Source organism: Bison bison, unplaced genomic scaffold (assembly GCF_000754665.1).
Source record: "Bison bison bison isolate TAMUID 2011002044 unplaced genomic scaffold, Bison_UMD1.0 scf7180017864297, whole genome shotgun sequence".
In the NCBI taxonomy this organism is placed as follows: Eukaryota; Metazoa; Chordata; class Mammalia; order Artiodactyla; family Bovidae; genus Bison; species Bison bison.
The window spans coordinates 144,558-159,522 of NW_011494869.1; the positions used below are offsets into that span (position 1 = coordinate 144,558).

The 14,965-nt window shown below is 48.9% G+C and overlaps 1 protein-coding gene across 1 annotated transcript in view; it reads left to right on the forward strand.

The window, feature by feature from the left end:
• The window catches only part of TSHZ3 (teashirt zinc finger homeobox 3), a 68,929-nt gene extending 58,203 nt beyond the window's left edge, over positions 1 to 10,726 (forward strand). Inside the window, exon 2 of the mRNA XM_010850887.1 lies at positions 5,848 to 10,726. Within this exon, the coding sequence (XP_010849189.1) occupies positions 5,848 to 9,053 (3,206 nt within the window). The 3' untranslated portion in view covers positions 9,054 to 10,726. The remainder of the gene's footprint in view (positions 1 to 5,847) is intronic.
• Positions 10,727 to 14,965: the final 4,239 nt, after the last annotated feature.

Sequence of the window (14,965 nt, forward strand, 5' to 3'; positions counted from 1 at the left end):
CCTCTTCCCCTGCTCCTTCATCTCTTCCTTTGGAGAGAGACGCACAACAGAGCGATGAAGGTAATTCCCACTTGCCCAAAAATGAATTCCGTTATGCCCCAGCTTACTGTTTTATATTTATATCAAACGTATTAATTTCTCTTTACCTAGTGGTTGGGTTTAGTTAATGATGATAATAAATATTAATGAGGGTGCTGCTGCCTCCAGACCCTCTGATTGCTGCCCCGGTCAGCTCCTTACTCCTTGGACGTCGTGGGAGGCATGAGCACCTAAGAGCTGTGGGAGGGCACTCAGGACCGTCCTGGAGGGGCAGGACGTGGGACCTGCCCCTCCAGGGGACCCACTGGGTCAGTGCGTGGGACCCACTGAGGTCAGCCGTTAAGGAAGGCTCTGACGCAGCGGCCCACTCACTCTACACTCCTTCTGTGTGATTCTCTCTGGAGTTAGTCAGATCCCCTTGTACGCCCACTGACACCTGAGGGGTCCCTGCAGAGGGCTTGGGAGTATCTCATTTAACTTGTGGGAACTGCAGTTTCCTAGGCTGTAGAAAGGAAATCATTTGATCCACCTGCCAGGACCATTGAGAGGATTAAATGCAAATAGTTCAGAAGCATGCACATATTAGGTAGCAGTGTGATTTTTTTTTTTTTTTCTTTTTTTCATTGCTTGACATTCCAGGGCGTTGCGCTGTGGAACTTTGGAGAAAGTCTCAGCAAGTGTGAGAGCTTTTATTTCTCATGAACGTGAGTCTCTCCCCAGAAGTCCCATTCAGTTCTGGGCATGCTAAGTTCTTGAGTTCATCCAGTTGTTCAGACATGTGTCTTTGGCCCTCAGCTTTGGAGAGATGGGTTTCTGTCTTACTGCCTGAAGAGCTTAGTTTACATTGAGGAAGAGATCAGACAGGGCTGTAGAGGGAGCTGTCACTGTAGTCAGTAAGGGCTCACGTCTTGGAGAGGAACTTTGTCCACTGAGCGATTTGAGGGAAGTGACAGACCCCGGTCCACCCTCTCTTGAGTCTCCACTCGCATGTGTTTCTCTCATCTTTGCACCTGGCAACTTGGTTTGAATGAGAGCTCCTCCCTGGGAGGAGGAGTACAATTCAGGGCCTCTTCTACTGAAGCCAGAAGCAGAAGTTTCAATTTTATTTGTTCAAGAGAAAACGGTGATGCTGAAGCATTCTTGGAGAGAGGTATTGGGGTGTGAGCACAGCCAGGGGTGGCCCCAGTGCAAGGAGATCACCATTTGCGGGGCTTCCACCCCTCTTCCTCAGAGTGGGCTTCTGGCATCCTGTCGCCCAGAGGCCCAGCCTCATGTTGCTCACACTCAGAAAACGGATGCAGGAAGAACTTCGGATCAGACCCCAGCACGTCTGGGACCAGCTGGAGGCTGGATCCATCTAGATGTTTTGGCAACTGTTTAGGAGGTTTGAAGAAGTCATCTACGGTGTTCATTTATTCATTCATATACTCATGCATTCATTCCATGGGTGTGTGTTTGAGTGGTTAATCTAGAGATTTTGGTGGTGTGCCTTGTAAAAAGAAGGGAGTGGGTGAGGTGCTACGGGGACAAAGTTGAGGTCAAGTCCCCCCACCCCTGGATATTACCTTTCACTGCAGCCCAGGGAGTAGATGGCTCACCCTCCTTTCTTTGAATCTCCCCCAGGGTTCCCAGCATGGGAGGCGGCAGTGCAGAGTTAGAGGCCGTGTCATGCTCTAGAAGCTGAGAGGCTGGAGAGGAAGCAGGACTGAAATGGTGGAGGACTCTGGGGTGGCTGGGAAGAGTTGGAGCTTTCTTCCAAGCCCGATGGCAACTGAGTGTTCATTGGGGTGACATGATCAGCCCACTGATTGAACATCCAGTGGATTCTGTCTGGAGAATAGAGGGAAGGGTCTGGGGCTGGAGTAGGTGGGGTTCCTTAAGGAGTGAGAGATGCTGGGGGCTGGCCCAGGCCTGGGTCAGAGGGGTCAGAGGCTGGGAACAAGCCTCTTGCTGCTGAACATGAGCTCAACCAACCCGTTTTCTAAAGGAGACAGCCAGTGTCTATTGCTCATTTCCTGTGTGCAGGATGTGAGAGTACAGAGCGGGCCTTTGGCCGTGGAGAATCCAGACAGGAATGTGCAGAAAGTTAAATAGCAGCAAGGGATCAAAGTAACCATCCACAGTAGCAAAGCCTCCTCAGGCCTTGTTACCTGTGCACGATTACCTGTGAGGTCCAAATGGGGGGACAAGGCCTGCCATCGCCTCCCTGAGAGAAGGAGCCCCTGATAGCCAGCCTCGTGGGGCTAGCTTCTCACCCAGCTCCCCCGCACCCTCGGTGACCTCTTACTGTCCACCCAGACTGTGATGGAGACACCCAATCCCCCTCCCTCTTGGCCTGATCCGGGACATGAACTGATCCAGTAAGGACGTTCCTCCTTCTCTCTGGCCAGGGACTTTGCCAGGTAGTGCAGAGCAGAAGGACAAGGGAGTCACTTGACTGCTGAGTGCTGAAAAGGAGCCAGAGTTTAGCAGAGATGAGCCAGAGCAAGCGGGCATGGCCTCACTTCTTTACCTTTTGCTCAGAAAAGCCACAAAATAGAGAAGCAGAGAAGGAGGGCCTGATCCTGCCGCAGTGACCTGTCATTTACAAATGGGGAAACGGAGTCCTAGAGAAAGAAAATGGTATTCTGGTGGGGGTGGAGCACGATCAGAATTGGAGGACTGAATGAACCCTTCCACTCTTTCCTGCCCTCTGCCATTTCTCTAGGCCCATTTCCACTTTCTCACTACTTCTTGAAGTTCAGTCATCGAGAGTGGATGTGATATTCTCAGAGGAGTGCAATTATTGCAAAACATAGAGGAAGGATTCACGCAGTGAGGTTCCTGTCAGGGCAGTGTGCAACGGTATTTAGGAGGAGCCTCAGAAGCCACGACAAGGCCAAGGGGTGCTGTGCGGGGTGATGCCGGGTGTCCCCAATCCAGGGCCTCTTGGCCCCGAAGCTTTTTGATTTTCTTCAGAGTAGGATTTGATTGTCAACTGTGAGGTTGGCCTTACTTTTCTTTCATTTTTAATTTCCTCCTCAGTCACCAGACTGATGACATTCTGATACTGCTGTGCGATTTACAAGGCATGTTGGAGTCCACTGGGGGCCAGCTCAGGGTGGGAGCTGATCAAGCCGATGATGGTGCATGTGTGTGTTGGGGGATGCTCCTGACAGTCTGCTGTCCCCCACTTCACTGTGCTGAGGCTTCCAGGGGGCCCACACCGCTCCTGGGTGGCAGGTGGACTGGCAGAGCTACAATATTCCCTGAGCTGGTGGCCTTCGTGACCACCGTTGACTCTGGCTTCCAGCTGCCTGGCCAGATGGGGCCATTTCTGGGCCCCTGCTTCTCCTAGCCTGAATTCCGTGGGAGCCTTGGTAGGTGTGGCTCGTGCTGCAGACAGCGGCTCCCACGGGGGCTCAGGGGTCTGCCCTGTCTACACAGGGCTGGGCTTTTCCTTGCACCTCCGCTGCAGGACACAGGCCACTGTGTTTTTGTCCTTCCTTTCAGACTCAGTGTTCCAGATGAAACCCCTTGGATAGGAACATTATGCATACTTGCTCCCAGTGCATTTCTGCAGACAGTCAAACCCAGCTCACCCTGCTCAAGCTCCTCTTAAAGAGGAATGCAAACCTGCCTGGATGTTCTGACCTGGTCCTGCTGGGTGTCCCCTCACCAGGGTGACCAGCTGACCGGTTTTGCCCAGGACTGAGAGGATCCTTGGGATGTAGGACTTTTGGTGCTGAGACTCGGACAGTTCCAGGGAAGCTGTGACTCTTGGTCACTCTGCCCTCAGCCACCCTCCCTGCCAGTCCTGTTTGGTGTTTGAGAGCCAGACTTCAAGAGAATGATGAGCAGAGAGTGTTTGTGCAGAGGGGGCAATGCCTGCTTTCCTTTTTCTCTTCCGCTTCCTTTTCCAACATTCATCTTCCCCCTTATGGTCAGCACCATGGGCCCCCATGCACTGTGGCCCTGGGCCTTAGGAAAGAGTTTGTTTGGCATGTTCATTTGCCAGCTCCAAGTGCACAACCTCAAACTGAAGTCTCACTGCAGCTGACGGAGCAGGAAACTTTCTTCTGGTCATCTGCAGAAGGACATTCCACAGCTCGAGCCCAAGACTCTTGCTTCACTGTTTGCATCTGAGCAGAAGCAACCTGGCTTCTACAGCTGCATGTACCTGGACACTATTCCCATCAAGTTCAAATCACCTCAGTGCTGGGACATCAGTAGTTTTTCAGCTTAGAAATCTTGGTCCTCAAAGGGGGACTTAGGAACACAAATATATCACTCTTGACCTGGATGGAAGGAGGTGGGGGGCAGTGGTGAATATCTGTGTGTCTTCCAGGGAGTCTTCTTGGAGTCATTTCACTGTTTTGTTTGTTACTTTTTCTAGTGTAGAATTGGTTTGGGGGCAAATCTTTAACATCATGGGAGTGAATGCCACAAACAAAGCTTCCTTTTCTTTCCTAAGACTTTTCAATCAGCCATGTAATGTTAGCTCTTGTGGCATTCCAGCCTTAGCAGCCGGCCTTTGGAAGCAAACTGGTATTGAGGAGCTGACAAGAAGTTACTTTTCACCCCTTCTCTGCCTTAACACTTTCACTTACCACAGGGCTGGCCACGTCTATTAGTCACAAGACCCAGTCCAACTTGATTTACAGTGTCAGGCAAGCTCCGTAAGAAAAAACCAAAGTCACTGAATGCAAATTTAGAATGGAAAAAAAAAAAAAAATCATTTAGTTCCGTTAGCACAGTGTTCTCCCAGCTTTGCATCTCTGGAGGGCATCTTCTAGAACCCACAGCTGCTCGGCCCTGTTGAGAGTACCTCCACCTGCTCGGAAGCACAGGCTGGATTCACATCCCCAGTTACATTACTTCCAGAAAGACAGGATCCCTGTTGGATGCCCATGAAGCTTATGCTGAGTAAATATTGACAAAGTAGTCTAAAGAGCAAACACTTTGACATTTGTAAGGTCCACTGGAAGGTCTTGTATATATTTATACAGCAGGAATGAGCACCGCATACCAATTTTCCTGAACTTGTTCTGACATAATTCTGCATGGAGAGTGTGTGTGCCAGTGGCTGAGAATGGCTGAGTGTGCACACAGGGGCAGGCCAGGGCTGGGTGGTGGCAGGTCAGGGTCTTCCCTCCCATCTGAAACAAATGAGCACCTGGACCCTGGTAGGAAACTTACTCCAAGCTTTTATAAGACCGACTTTTCCAGAAGGAAGGGGGAAAAAAAAAAAGTCACAAAACGTTGTTTCTAATTTAGTACAATTGATGTACTTTCTTTTTACTTCGTAAAAATTGTATTGATGTTTTTGGGCTTTATATTTATTAAAGATTGAGCCTCAAAAATGTAATGAGTAAAAAATGCTTGCTTAATTTAAATTGTGAATCTGTCTGTTAAGAAATGCATTAGGGGTAGGAGAAGCATAAGACATATTAATTGACAGACAGGAACTGCTGTCTCTGAGGTTGATACAAGTAATTTATTACTTTAGAAATGAATGCCACCTCCAGAATGTGCTTCATTAATTTCAAATTTAGTTTTAATTTCAAGCTGTTGCCCCTTGAGAAGAATAAGGTGGCAAATTATGTTTGAAGAGCAGATTTTTTTTTTTTTTTTTGCTCCAAAGAAACACCACATTTTAACTATTTAATTTTACAAATAAATGTGCCCGTCTACTTTGCTTTGTTTCCCCAAGAGCCGAGAAAATGTTCTAGGTAAGGTCAACACTTACTAATGCTTTCTTTTTTCTTTCTCTCCTCCTCCGTGTGTCTCTTCTTTCTGTCCTACCTGTTCCACCTGTTATCAATGCAGCCTATGTTTCAGATGAGTTAAAGGCTGCCGCCCTGGTAGATGAAGACATAGACCCAGGAGAGAGCCCTGCAGATGGAGAGCCGTCGGCTAAGTACATGTGCCCGGAAAAGGAGCTCAACAAGACCTGCCCGAGCTACCAGAACTCCCCGGCGGCCGAGTTTTCCAGCCACGAGATGGACAGCGAGTCCCACATCAGTGAGACCAGTGACCGGATGGCCGACTTTGAAAGTGGCTCCATCAAGAACGAAGAGGAGACCAAGGAGGTGACCATCCCACCAGAAGACACGACCGTATCTGACAGCCTGGAGCAGATGAAGGCCGTGTACAACAACTTCCTCTCCAACTCCTACTGGTCCAACCTCACCCTCAACCTGCACCAGCCGTCCTCGGAGAAGAACAACGGGAGCAGCAGCAGCAGCAGCAGTAGCAGCAGCAGCTGCGGCAGCGGGAGCTTCGACTGGCACCAGAGCGCCATGGCCAAGACCCTGCAGCAGGTGTCCCAGAGCCGCATGCTGCCCGAGCCCAGCCTGTTCAGCACGGTGCAGCTGTACCGGCAGAGCAGCAAGCTCTACGGCTCCATCTTCACCGGGGCCAGCAAGTTCCGCTGCAAAGACTGCAGTGCCGCCTACGACACCCTGGTGGAGCTGACGGTGCACATGAACGAGACGGGGCATTACCGCGACGACAACCATGAGACCGACAACAACAACCCCAAGCGCTGGTCCAAGCCCCGCAAACGCTCGCTGCTGGAAATGGAAGGCAAGGAGGATGCCCAGAAGGTGTTGAAGTGCATGTACTGTGGCCACTCGTTCGAGTCCCTCCAGGACTTGAGTGTCCATATGATCAAAACGAAACACTACCAAAAAGTGCCTCTGAAGGAACCCGTCACTCCCGTTGCAGCCAAAATCATCCCAGCCGCTCGGAAGAAGGCCTCGCTGGAGCTGGAGCTGCCCAGCTCCCCGGATTCCACCGGCGGCACCCCCAAAGCTGCCATGGCGGACACAAACGACGCGCTTCAGAAGAACTCCAACCCGTACATCACGCCAAATAACCGCTACGGCCACCAGAACGGGGCCAGCTACGCCTGGCACTTCGAGGCCCGCAAGTCCCAGATCCTCAAGTGCATGGAGTGCGGCAGCTCGCATGACACACTGCAGGAGCTCACGGCCCACATGATGGTGACCGGCCACTTCATCAAGGTCACCAACTCGGCCATGAAGAAGGGGAAGCCCATCATGGAGACGCCCGTCACGCCCAGCATCACCAGCCTGCTGGACGAGAAGGTGCAGTCCGTGCCCCTGGCTGCCACCACCTTCACATCCCCCTCCAACACGCCCGCCAGCATCTCCCCAAAACTGAACGTGGAGGTCAAGAAGGAAGCCGACAAGGAGAAAGCTGTCCTCGAAGAGAAGCCCAAGGAAAAAGAGAAGGCCTGCGAGGAGGAGGAGAAGTACGATATCTCTTCCAAGTACCACTATTTGACTGAGAACGACCTCGAAGAGAGCCCCAAGGGCGGGCTCGATATCCTCAAGTCCCTGGAAAACACAGTCACGTCGGCCATCAACAAGGCCCAGAATGGCACCCCCAGCTGGGGGGGCTACCCCAGCATCCACGCCGCCTACCAGCTCCCCAACATGATGAAGCTGTCTCTGGGCTCCGCAGGGAAAAGCACACCCCTGAAGCCCATGTTTGGCAACAGTGACATCGTGTCCCCCACGAAGAACCAGACCCTGATCACTCCACCCAGCAGCCAGACCTCCCCCATGCCCAAGACAAACTTTCACGCCATGGAGGAGCTGGTGAAAAAAGTCACCGAGAAAGTTGCCAAAGTCGAGGAGAAAATGAAGGAGCCTGAGGGCAAGCTTTCTCCACCCAAGCGGGCCACCCCATCCCCGTGCAGCAGCGACATCAGCGAGCCCATCAAGATGGAGGCATCCAGCGACGGCGGCTTCAAAAGCCAGGAGGACAGCCCCAGCCCCCAGCGGGACGGCTGCAAGGAGGGGAGCCCCCTGGCAGAGCCGGTGGAGAACGGCAAGGACCTGGTGAAGCCCATGAGCAGCGGCCTGAGCAGCAGCACGGCCATCATCACCGACCACCCACCCGAGCAGCCCTTCGTTAACCCTCTGAGCGCCCTGCAGTCGGTGATGAACATCCACCTGGGCAAGGCCGCCAAGCCCTCCCTGCCTGCGCTCGACCCCATGAGCATGCTTTTCAAGATGAGCAACAGCCTGGCCGAGAAGGCGGCGGTGGCCACCCCACCACCCTTGCAGTCCAAGAAGGCAGACCACCTCGACCGCTATTTCTACCACGTCAGCAACGACCAGCCCATAGACTTGACGAAAGGCAAGAATGACAAAGGCTGCTCTTTGGGTTCAGCGCTTCTGTCACCCACGTCCGCTTCCCCGGCAACCTCCTCATCCACGGTGACAACGGCAAAGACATCTGCCGTCGTATCATTCATGTCAAACTCGCCGCTACGCGAGAACGCCTTGTCAGATATATCCGATATGCTGAAGAACTTGACAGAGAGCCACACGTCAAAGTCCTCCACCCCTTCCAGCATCTCTGAGAAGTCTGACATTGACGGGGCCACCCTGGAGGAGGCCGAGGAGGCGACGCCCGCGCAGAAGAGGAAGGGCCGCCAGTCAAACTGGAACCCCCAGCACCTGCTCATCCTCCAGGCGCAGTTCGCCGCCAGCCTCCGGCAGACCTCGGAGGGCAAGTACATCATGTCGGACCTGAGCCCCCAGGAGCGCATGCACATCTCCAGGTTCACCGGGCTCTCCATGACCACCATCAGCCACTGGCTGGCCAACGTCAAGTACCAGCTGCGAAGGACAGGTGGAACAAAGTTCCTCAAAAACTTGGACACCGGCCACCCTGTGTTCTTTTGTAACGACTGCGCATCACAAATCAGGACTCCCTCCACATACATCAGCCACCTCGAGTCACACCTGGGCTTCCGGCTACGGGATTTGTCCAAACTGTCCACTGAACAGATTAACAATCAGATAGCACAAACCAAGTCACCATCAGAAAAACTGGTGACGTCCTCCCCCGAGGAGGACCTGGGGACCTCCTACCAGTGCAAACTTTGCAATCGGACCTTTGCGAGCAAGCATGCGGTTAAACTTCACCTCAGCAAAACACACGGGAAGTCCCCTGAGGACCACCTTCTGTATGTTTCTGAGTTAGAGAAGCAGTAGCGTTTGCTTTTGATTAAAGTGACTGTAATTCGCTTTGAGGGAAACTGTTGCAGGCACCTTAAGGCCCCTCTGTCTTGTTCTTGGCACATGGTCTTATTTTAACTGCAGAGAATCACTCTGGGCTGGACTGTTTTGTATAACTGTACAGTGTTTAATAGAGGTGCATACTCAGCTGTTGTTACTGGTAAAATATGAAGGTTAAAACGCAGTGGTAAGTGTTTGGAACTTTGTGTAAATGGGATTTAGTTGTGAGCATCCCCTGATGCTTCAAGCTGCATGCATTAACAGACAGTTTAATTAAGCATTTATGACGAAACCGGGCACACTTTTCCACGCGGCTCAAGTGTGCTGGCATTTTTCACCCTTTCATCTTTAGCCCTCTGAGTACTTTGAAGCACTTTTGCATTAATTTGGTTAAAAAATAAAATAATAATAATAATGTATGAAGCTCTGTTTTTTAAACTCCTTACCAGCTTAGTTATAATTAATAATATGAACCTCCATTTATGCAGGTCTGCAGGGGTATAACACGCCTTGAAATTTAAAAGAATATTATTTTCACATTGAAACATAGATGTATATATTGTATAGATTTCAGACTCTCTTATGAAAAATGTGATTGTGGGTAAATGACCTTTTTTCTTGCATTTATAGCAACAGTGTTTTATGTACCTGCTATGCTCTGGGCATAAGCCGTGCCTATGTATAGTGTATATTTCTTTTTCTTTTTTTTTAAGGTCTATGGGTTTTGTTTTTTACATGCAAACATTGTAAATTATACAGAAGATACCACAGATAGCATTTATAAAGTATACAGAAACATTATCTGAAAGCAAAGTATGATTGTTTGTTTTGCTATACAGTACATCTATATTGATAGAGGTTCACATTTAAATTATACATATTTATTAGCATCATATTATCATTTGTTTTGAGCAGTCTGAATAAACGAGGCCAGGAGATCCATCCATGGCAGGCATCATAACTATTTTGCACATTATTTTTAAAGGTATTTATTAGAAATCAAAAAAAAAAAAAAAAAAAACACGCTCAAAATAAACTCAGTGCTCAAAGGGTTAAGTCTATTTGAAAAGGAAAAAAAAAAGAACAAAAAAAAAAGAGAGAGAGAGAGAACTTGTACTGTATTTCCTAAACATTGATAAAGCCTTTAAAATGTTTGTACTGTAATACTTTGCTTAAAAGTCACGAGGCATTCTGTGATACAACCTCTTTTACTTATTTATAAGCCCTCTTGGTTGCTATTCCATATTGTAGGACGCCTTTTTATTTCAATTGGTAACTTTCTGTTTTGTTCTTCCTAATTATTCTCCCAAGATCCCACACTGCAGCTTTATCTTTAGGCTTATGAAAGGTAACCCGTGGTTACCGGCTCTCCAAGTGATTCTGTTCTTCTCCATTTTTGGCAGTTAATTTGCAGAAGTAACTGACAGCTGACACCATATGAGAACCTATGTATAAAATATTGGCATGTAAACAGCACAGACACTCTGTGCCCTGTTTTGTTGTTGACAATGAACCACCATTATGTGACTCTTCATATAACCCTCTTTTCTACGGCAGCATTAAAATTGTCTTTTTGCTATAATTTTGTGTTGCGTTCACAATTATGTCTGAAATGTGCTACGACTAACGAGCACATTAAAATTAAATTGTATGCGATCTGTTTATGACTGAGTTGGTTGCTGTGTCTGCCAGGTGCTGGCAGTCGGAAGCCGCCCGTAAATCAAGGGAGTTTTAGTGAACTTTGGGCTTGGAGAGCAGCGAGCATTCACTCAGAGGTGGCGTGGACAGAATTTTCCCCAAGAATAAAAATGTAAAAGAAAGGAAGATGTTCCCTTGGGGTTAGATTCTTGCTGGGAAGGCGATGTTATCAAGTATCGGTAGTGAAGCTTCGGTCACACCTGGCGACCCGCATGGGGGCGGGAGTTGGGTCTCCCATCTGGATGAGAGAAGTCCCAGTCAGGGCCCTGAGCCCTGCCCATGGCAGATGGGAGGAAAGGTTTTTGGAAGGCTCGGTGCAGGGCGATTCCTTCCTGTTGATTCGGGATTTTCAAGGAGCAGAAAACAGAGCCCAGCTGGGCAGGTGGACCCTGGGGTCCATGCTCTCTCTTCTGTGCTAAAGTGAGCACGGATAACGAGGTGTAGGGGGGCGGGGAGCCTGAACTCATCCACGGGAGGAGTGGGGAGAGCATTTATATGATAATCACAAGCTTTTATTAGCCCCGGCAAATCATGCCAACAAAACGCTGGGAACATCATGTAAAATTGTAAAATACCTTTATTACTATATTCAGACTACTCTTGCAGTTATGTGGAATCATAGCTCCTAACCTAGAATTATACAAATGAGAGATGTATTACATCCATGTAATATATAAAACACCTCCACGTTAAAAAAATACTCTTTTATTAAAAATTTAAATTAAGCCCTTTCAGAGATGTTCGGCAACACGCCTACGTTTTTTGTTCCCCCCATTCATCCCCACCCCTTTTAGTCAAGATGAGGCCAAAATTTCTGTCTGCTCTACTTTCTCTCAGCAATCCATCTCTGGGTTTTTAGAGAGAAACTCACTAGAGTTTAAAACGGGTTTCTGGCAAGTGGGGAGGTCTGTGTTGGCTCTGCTTGCCCTGTGATGCAGACAGTCGGACTGTGGCCTCAGGCACTGCAGAAGGGCTTTCTCTTCTGGGTCTCTAGCCTTGTTGTCTTCCCCATCTCCTCCCGGGTGGCCGCCGCAGTCCCTCCCAGAGCGGCTCTTCACTCCTGTCTGCCCCTACCTGGGACATCGTACGTTTCCCCTGGGGGCCCGGCTCCCCCCAGAACCCGGCTCGGGACAGATACACCCTCCCCGCTGTGCCTTCCGCATCTTCACATCCTGGAGCCCAGATTTCCACTCTTGAATTTTTCACAGATTAAATATAGCATCGGTTTATTAGAATCCAAAGTCCTGCATCTAACAGATTAAACTGACAACACTTCCATCACCACCAGGGCCCATGTGGCTTGAAGGGAGAGGGGATTTGTGCAAGTGAGGCTGGGAACCCCACCCCCCATTTACAGTTTGGGAGAAGAACCTGATGCCCTGCCCATCTCCTCCTCACCCCACCTACAGGGTTAGCTTTAGGAACTTCAGTTTGGGTATAAAAGAGAGGAGCTACGGCCAAGACAGGTGGCAAGCTCTTGGCCCCCGAAGGTATAGCCAAGAAAGGACCACTCATATTAAGGGGCCCAGAAATCAGCTTTACCTCTGGAGGAAACAGTGACTAGGCGGTGGAGGGCCTGAGGCGTGAGTGCAACCTAGCCTGGTACAATGGTCATTCCCCGAGCATGCATCATGGCAGGAGGCGGGGCTGGCTGGGACTGGCATGGAAATGGAGGGCCATTCACTCTCAAGGTCGTTTCATCAAACCCTTCCCTGGCTGGAGAGAGAGCCACTATCCAAAAGAGCCTCCAGTCACAGCCCAAATGGCCCTGGTTTTCCTGAGACCAGTAGGGGAGATCTGAAGTTGGGTTCCCAGTGCAATGTAGTTGGGCACTCGTTCTCCTACCATTGATGTTAATAGAGAAAGTGAGAGCAGGAAGGAAGGGTCATCCAAGTCAGGTCTTTAAATGATTCCAGGGAGGCGGAGGGATGGTGCCAAGTGAGGGAGGTTTTAATCACAGGTGTGTAGGTGACCCCGACCTCACCCCGCCCAAGCCCAGGCTTGTTGCAGCCTTACTGTATATCTTCGAGCCATCACATTTACGCAGTATCTTAAAATAACATTTGTGATAAATGTGCAATTTAACTAATTTATGGTGCTATGATGTGCTCAGGGCTACATGCAAGATGAAAATCTTAAATGGAGCTTGAACAGCTCACTTCACAACAAGAAATCAATATGCCACATCTTAGCTATTCGCTGCCGTCAACATTTAGCAAAAAATATCAGTGATGTATCTTTAAGTTTGAGGCAGCAAGAATTCTATAATTAACCAAAATCTTACATAGTTAAAGAGGGTGGGTTATGATGAAGACCCAGATCTCCCTGGCATCTTCGTTCTATTTTCATTCTGCAAAAAAGAAAAAAAAAAATATTGATAACCACCAAAGAGGCGTTTCTTTGCCTGGTGCTAAGGAGAGCTTAGGCGGACGTGGTTAGCCTGGGAGGGTTCCCCAGCAGAGCTCAGGGCTGTGGTCTGCAAATCTAGAATTCATTCTAAACAATCAGACCACGCCAACTGGGTGGACTTCATTGCCCTCAATCCTTGACCTACCTATTGTTTCACAGACCTGGTGACTGAATACTTGACAAAAGGCCATAGTAACTGTCAAGCTCTGGGGAGAGTCAAGCTCTATCTTGAGAAGAGAACCCTGAAGAGAGGAGTCTGAGAGTGGTCAAAAGACAGGAGGTGATGGGAAGAAGCAAGGCTGCAGTGAACAAATCCGGTACTGAAACTATTGTCTCCCGAGACTTCTAAGTCATCCAACAGAAAAAAAAAAATCAAATGATTTTATTTTTTCAGATTCATCTGTGCAGCTCTTTTGAAATTGGAAAATTGCAATCACATTTTATTCTGTTGACTATTTAGCACAAAAATAATCCACTTGGTATTAAAGGAAGCAATCATAAGAATGAAAACACACAAATCCCAACACCACTCTTCAATAATAAATACTTTAACTTTAAAATAATAGCTATTATCCTTTTAGCTAATGGCGAAATTACCATTTTTACTCTGCCAGATAGTTATTCTTTTGGTAATAGAAACACTAACCTTTTTTCTCCCTAGGGATTTATTAGTAAGCACGTGTAATCTTTGGCAAAAGGGAACCTGAAAATGCATTTCCCTGGGGACCCGGCGCCAGTCGATGCCTTTCAGCCTGCGGCTGACCTTGGAGACGCAGAAAAGGTACTTGTGCTTCTGCTCCCACGCGATTCCAGGGTGCGTTGGCCTTTGCAAAATATGCTATAGTTAGCTTCAAAAACCATCTCACTCCTTTGGGGGAAGGCCTCAGCTCTGTCTTACAGCAGAAAGCTTCTGGGAGGGGAATTTTCTCCTGACAAATTCCACCTCCCTGTGTGTGCGATATGGCAGACTCTGCTGAGGCCTGGACTCCCGGGATCAGTGCAGAGCAGGGAGCACACAGGATTTTGTTTCTAGAGAGATGCTCGCTCTCCACACAGGCATCAGGTTTCCCCAAGCCAGAGGCGGATGCACCATTTTCAGTCTCCAAAGATCTGACAGGAGGCCACCCCTAGGAGGATTGTAACGGCGAACATTTGGGTGGGCTTTGATGGTTCCCAAGGCATCGCAAATCACCCTTGATTTGGGACCATGTTTCCCGCTCAACCAAAACGTGGATTTGCCACATTGTTGGTCAGTGACCTGACAGTCCCGCACAGCCTGATGGTGACTCAATCAGCCCATGGCTGTGGACATCAAGAGTGACTTAAATCAAAGTTAGCAGTTTCTTGAGGCTCGGCATTCAGGGGTCAGTGCCCTTCCCTACGTCCAAAGAGCCAGGTGTTTTCAAAATTAAATTCTAATGATAAAAGATCAGAAGAACTGCTTTTCCACCACCTTTGTGTAATGTCATGTACTAATATATTCTTAATAAATCATCCCTGATGATAATGATGATAAGCAAGGTGACCTCTTCCCAGAGATTAACATCCACAATTAGCTACTCAGGAATTAGGATACACTATTATTTACTGTCTAACCTGAGCAGTCCAACATAGTGGCCATCAGCCACACGTGGTCATTCAAATTTAAATGAAATAGAGTAAAACATTTCATTCCTCAGTCTTACCCCACTTTTCAAGCGCCCAGTAGCCACATATGGCTAGTGTCCACTCTTTTGGACAGCACAGATACGGAACATTATTATCATCACAGGACGTTCGCT